The sequence below is a fragment of the Amphiura filiformis genome, chromosome 11, assembly GCF_039555335.1.
Source record: "Amphiura filiformis chromosome 11, Afil_fr2py, whole genome shotgun sequence".
Classification (NCBI taxonomy): Eukaryota; Metazoa; Echinodermata; class Ophiuroidea; order Amphilepidida; family Amphiuridae; genus Amphiura; species Amphiura filiformis.
In genome coordinates, this window is record NC_092638.1 from 1,097,854 (window position 1) to 1,104,386 (window position 6,533).

The following is a 6,533-nucleotide window of genomic DNA, read 5'->3' on the forward strand; positions in this document are numbered from 1 at the left end:
AATATCAAATTAGGGCATATGATTAGAAATCCCATACTAACTGCATCCAAGCATGATACCTGCTTGCTTACTAATATCAAATTAGGGCATATAATTAGAAATCCCATACTAAACTGCATCCAAGCATGATACCTGCTTGCTTACTAATATCAAATTAGGGCATATAATTAGAAATCCCATACTAACTGCATCCAAGCATGATACCTGCTTGCTTACTAATATCAAATTAGGGCATATAATTAGAAATCCCATACTAACTGCATCCAAGCATGATACCTGCTTGCTTACTAATATCAAATTAGGGCATATAATTAGAAATCCCATACTAACTGCATCCAAGCATGATACCTGCTTGCTTACTAATATCAAATTAGGGCATATAATTAGAAATCCCATACTAACTGCAACTGCACTAATATCAAATTAGGGCATATAATTAGAAATCCCATACTATATCCAAGCATGCTTACTAATATCAAATTAGGGCATATAATTAGAAATCCCATACTAACTGCATCCAAGCATGATACCTGCTTGCTTACTAATATCAAATTAGGGCATATAATTAGAAATCCCATACTAACTGCATCCAAGCATGATACCTGCTTGCTTACTAATATCAAATTAGGGCATATAATTAGAAATCCCATACTAACTGCATCCAAGCATGATACCTAGGCTTGCCCATTACTAATATCAAATTAGGGCATATAATTAGAAATCCCATACTAACTGCATCCAAGCATGATACCTGCTTGCTTACTAATATCAAATTAGGGCATATAATTAGAAATCCCATACTAACTGCATCCAAGCATGATACCTGCTTGCTTACTAATATCAAATTAGGGCATATAATTAGAAATCCCATACTAACTGCATCCAAGCATGATACCTGCTTGCTTACTAAACTGCTCCAAAAAAGAAACTTACCAGGTAAGAAATTTGTCTGTCAAATTCAAACGACAAATTGTGTTACACTAAATGGGATATGAGTGGAAGCAGTGTTAATTGTGCCAATTTTTACACCTCATTTGTTGCAAGCGGATGAGTATTTTTGAAGTTATGCTTATTTAACCGAACCTATCCACTGGAATGAAAGTTGCACTCATACCACTTGAGATGGTTGGCAGTATACAGGTGTAATCAGTGCTCTCCTCTTCTTCTTTGCATGACTAACTTTCCTATTGCTTCTTGTGAGGATGAAGAATGATCAAAGTTCAATGACAATTGTCCTTATTCAATCATCTGAAGAAATTAAGTCGAATGAAAGAATCAATATGATGACCAGGGATTTAGGGGACCTTGGGTGTGTCCAGAGTATTGCGTTCATGTGGTCGTTGGTTCAAGACCTGACAAGACCAAGCAATATGCCTAAATTAAGTGAAAATCAGAGATGGCTTTTAAATGGAATGTTAGAGGCGGTCAGGCGTGTCAGAAACTGCACGAGCGCTGAGCGTGGCTAGGAGTGTTGTTCGAAAAAGTGGCGGGACAGACGTCAACAGCCTGGTGGTAGTCTGAAAGATCTTGAAAGAAGTGGCAGACCACGAGTTACGTCAGCCAACCAGGATGCATCAATCCTAAACATATTGCTTGGTCTTGTCACATGAACGCAATACTCTGGACACACCCAAGGTCCCCTAAATCCCTGGTCATCATATTGATTCTTTCATTCGACTTAATTTCTTCAGATGATTGAATAAGGACAATTGTCATTGAACTTTGATCATTCTTCATCCTCACAAGAAGCAATAGGAAAGTTAGTCATGCAAAGAAGAAGAGGAGAGCACTGATTACACCTGTATACTGCCAACCATCTCAAGTGGTATGAGTGCAACTTTCATTTCAGTGGATAGGTTCGGTTAAATAAGCATAACTTCAAAAATACTCATCCGTTTGCAACAAATGAGGTGTAAAAAATTAGCGCCAAATTAACACTGCTTCCACTCATATCCCATTTAGTGTAACACAATTTGTCGTTTGAATTTGACAGACAAATTTCTTACCTGGTAAGTTTCTTTTTTGGAGCAGTTTAATATCAAATTAGGGCATATAATTAGAAATCCCATACTAACTGCATCCAAGCATGATACCTGCTTGCTTACTAATATCAAATTAGGGCATATAATTAGAAATCCCATACTAACTGCATCCAAGCATGATACCTGCTTGCTTACTAATATCAAATTAGGGCATATGATTAGAAATCCCATACTTAACTGCATTCAAAGCTAGCCAGGCTCACATCTCACACTATAGGTGGCGCTATTCGTCCATAGGGAAGTGGAATGTGCCTGTACGGTCCAAAAACGGCTTTACTGTGGGGCTCAATGGAAAAAATTACTAAAAATTAATTTTGACAACCAAAACCTAAGTGATGTTGACTTATGTTGGTACTGGGATAATAATGGATTCATAAACTATCACATAGTGCAATCCATGTTCCACCAAGTCGACACTCGATTTAGCTCAAAAGCAATTTGTGTGTAAATCAAGACCATCCAAAACAGCTTTCTTACAGTAAAGAATAGGAGGTCATCTGGGGTCACATACAGTAGTGGACATTGTACATGTGCCTGCTGTCACAATTTCACACACAAAATTTTGGACAATTTGGTGACACTATTTTTGTCTGTAACTGTGTAAAGTATATGCACTAGAAACATGATTGACCCCTTATTGTTTAGGTAATTTGATTCTCTTTCAAATGAAAGAACTTTCAGCTAAAAATATTGAACTTCAAAATTTTATGAACATACCTATCAAAGCATGATTCCTGCTTGCTTACTAATATCATATCAGTCATTTCCAGGTGTCTCATAATTCTTAAAGTGGGATCCAGTTGACCAGGCAAATGTTCAAGGACAACCCAATTAAGTAGGCTTAAAATATAATCAAGTCAATGTTCACCTCTATACCACCAAACTTTGTACAGCTCCCAACTTAATGTGTTTTCCAGATATTTATAGCGGCCTTAAACAAAATTGCAGGAATGCATAATAAATTCTTCAAAATAAAAATTATGCACTTTTGATGAAGAAAATGGACAATCAGTAAAATTTTTGTCAGTGACCAACTGACCACCATAGAAGTCCCACTGGATGGCAACACAATAATATCAATGCCTAATATCAGGAGGATAACTGGGGATGGTAGACTGCCCTTCTGAATTTTTATTCATGTGAAATCTGGGATTGTTTAAGGATTGGGCTTGCTTTGCCTCTCGGTTGCTCAGATTGATTACGCACTTGAGTGTGATGATTACTTATGGGATATGTGTTTACAGTAGTCATGTGACCAACCTACATGTAGTGTCACAAGTTGGGAGTTTTAAGACGTTACAACTGTTGAGTTGATATGCTTTGTTTGAAGACACCTGTATAGTCAGTGGTATGTCCTTTGTGAATGGGAATAGAACTGAATAGAGAGTATTATTTCCCCATTCATAAAGGCCATACCACTGACTATACAGGTGTCTTCAAACAAAGAATAGCAACTCAACAATTAAACATCTCAAAATTCCCAACTTGCAACTTTACGCTTATTATCGTGGGAGAAGGTAACATGTTTGCATTTTTTGCACTTGCTTGTTTTTATATTTGTTTTCAGTTTTCAACTTTGGTTAAACTATGCATTATGCACATAATTTAGTCTTCATTAGCCATACAAATCTTAATTCATCTTATTTATTATTTCCTCCATCTTTAGGTAAATCACCAGCAGAGACTAGCCCTTCCAATATCCCAGCATTGCAGCTACCGCTACCACAGATCAACCTTCCATCCTCATCACAAGAATCTATACCTGATGCCATGGCAACGCAAGGAACTATGGGTAATGCATCAATCTCTAGTATGGACTCATCAACAGGGAAGCAGCTCAGCCAGTTATCTGCTAGTCCACGTGATACATTCTCCTCCATGTCTGGAGGCGGAGGGAGTGGGGGTCATGCAAGTAATGGCCCTAATTTGACTAGTTCTGAGAGTGATAGAAGTGCAAAGACCATTGTGCCTAAGGAACAGCATCATGTACCTATGAGCTTAACTGTACCGAATAATCCTTTAATACAAATACAAGAACCAGTTGATGATAAGGATACAAAACCCCCACAGAGGGAGGATGTTTCATTGCCTAATTATCGTCCTTATAGCAGTGACTCTTCTGAGGAATTGAAAAGATTAGCAAGGTCTGAATCCGAAGAGGAAACACGGAAATCTGTTGATTCAAGACATAAATGTAGCCCAACAAAGGGAGTAAAGAAACATAGAAGAAGAGCCTCAGGTTCACCAAGAAACTGTAGCTCCTCGGGTGGTTCACACTCGGTGAGTCCAGCGCCCTCGCGTAGCTCAAGTGATAGTGATGAGCAAGCGGCAACCTCCTACAGAAACGTAAAAGAACTCGGCGGAGATCACGGAATCCTTCGCCTGTGTCGTGGGGTTGCTTACTGGCGAAAAAAGCGGGCGTAAATCACCACAAAGGGGAGCTGAGGTCAGTGACATTCCAAAATTACGAGTTGAACCAATGAGACAACAGGAAAGTGAAGTGTATTGGGATTCACATAAAGGACCTGTGCAAGAGACTAATAGAGGGGAGGATCGGGCAAGTCCAACACAATTTGAAGATCGCCCTCCCGACCCGGAAGCGGAGCAAAACCCAAGTTACGTGCGAGCTGGTGTATCTCTGCATATAGAGGAACCTGGTGATGTAGACAAAAACAATGTAACAAATACTGAGGAGTATCAAGTATGACAAATAACAAAAATCATGCAAATTTAATTGTTATTTCATGTTGAAATTTTGATATGTTGCGATAAACCTGAAACGTCCTTCCCTTGCAACGCACAGGAGTATCATTGGTAGAGTATTTTGGTACCAAAAGTGTTTTTAGATGATAAAAGAAATGTAATTGCAAATTGTGAGGTTATATACTAGAAATGCTTGTGTGGTTTTGTTGACATATTTGGCTGTTGTTTTGTTTTATAAAAAGTTGATTGACAGTTAGGCAATGCTATGTCAATTGATATGTGAATGTGCACATTATCAAGGAAAATGCACTCATGTGGCTTATTTCTAGAAATACTGTTTACAATTTTATACCTTTTTCAGTTAAACATAATTTTTCCCAAAATCTCCCTTTTTATTGAAAAGTGGATAGTGAGCTGTGTGTTAATCAATGCATGTTGTAATAAATAAATATATTATGCATTGTTTTGTGTCAATTTTAGGCAAAATGTAATATAGAACAAATTATGCATTCCCTTTGTTAATATGGAAATTTGTAAAATTAGAAATAATATGTTTAAAGTGGCTATAATTGAACTATTAAACTGATCTTGAAAATGGTTTGTTTCCTTAACATAGATTGCAATGGGCTGTTCCAGTTAAAATCCATACACCCCCTGTGAAAGACATGACCTTAATCTCCCACATAGGGAGTATAGACTTCAAATAGAGTCACAAATACAGGTAACCCCATTTGAAACTGATGCGCTCTGTGTGGAAGATTAAGGTTATGTCTTCCCAAGGGGTTGTGTGGATTTCAACTGGACTAGCTTTCCCAACTGTGAGTTAATGTTGACTTAATGTGACTCAATCTTGCCCAAGAAAACCTTGACTAGATCCAAACCTCTGAGTAGTCAGTGTACGCAATCAGTTGACATAACCTAAGGGTCAAAGGTCACTATATAATATAAGCAGCCAATGAGATAAAGTATTTTATTAGTGCATGTATACAGCAGCACAACAGAATTTGGACGATTTTTTAAAGGAAATTTTGTATGTATACTTTATATAATGTCAAATTGACAGCGAATGTTGTTGAAAGCCGATAGATAGAATGTTGGATCACAAAGTGTATTTATGTGTAGATCTCTAGAGGGCGCTTGTTAAAGTAAAATGCAACGATTTGTATACATATGATATCATGTAGGAAGCCATTTTGTTTCCTAATCAGTTATAAAGCAGACAGAATGCAAGAATATAAACAGAAAATGTTCAAATATTTTTACTATAACTCAGAAATATTTGATTCCTGTCAGGAAACTTGTTTCTTCTGGTCTGGTGTTTCTAGATGTTATTTCCAGTAACACTTTTTTCTGGTTTGATGACATCAACAAATGTCCTGGTTGCTGTATAAGTTGATATTAAAATTATTCTGTTTATGTAACATCTAGAAACACCAGACCAGTGATTTCAGAGTGAGTTTTGAATAGTTTTATGTCTATACCATATTTCCTCAAATAAATGCCCCCTGGGGCTTTGCAGTTTCGAAACGAGGGGTGTTTATTAAAGGTCATTTTTAGAACGATAATTCCCGTTAAAATCATTAGGTAAGCTTAAAACTCACGCATAAATGACGAACTAGAAACACTGACTTCTGGTTCACTTCGGGTTTCCGGCCAGGATTTTGCCAATTATCGAAGCCATGTGTGCAACTTGGTAAGCTTACTACACAAGATAGCATGGAAATATCGGCATTTTTGAAACATCTTGGTTGAAAAAAGTGGTGGGGGCGTTTATTTGAAGGGGGTGAC

General features: G+C 37.4%; 1 protein-coding gene across 1 annotated transcript in view; it reads left to right on the plus strand.

The window, feature by feature from the left end:
* LOC140164180 (voltage-dependent T-type calcium channel subunit alpha-1G-like) overlaps nucleotides 1-4,466 on the plus strand; it is a 188,979-nt gene extending 184,513 nt beyond the window's left edge. Inside the window, 1 exon segment of the mRNA XM_072187422.1 lies at nucleotides 3,709-4,466. Coding sequence (XP_072043523.1) covers nucleotides 3,709-4,466 — 758 coding nt within the window.
* Nucleotides 4,467-6,533: the final 2,067 nt, after the last annotated feature.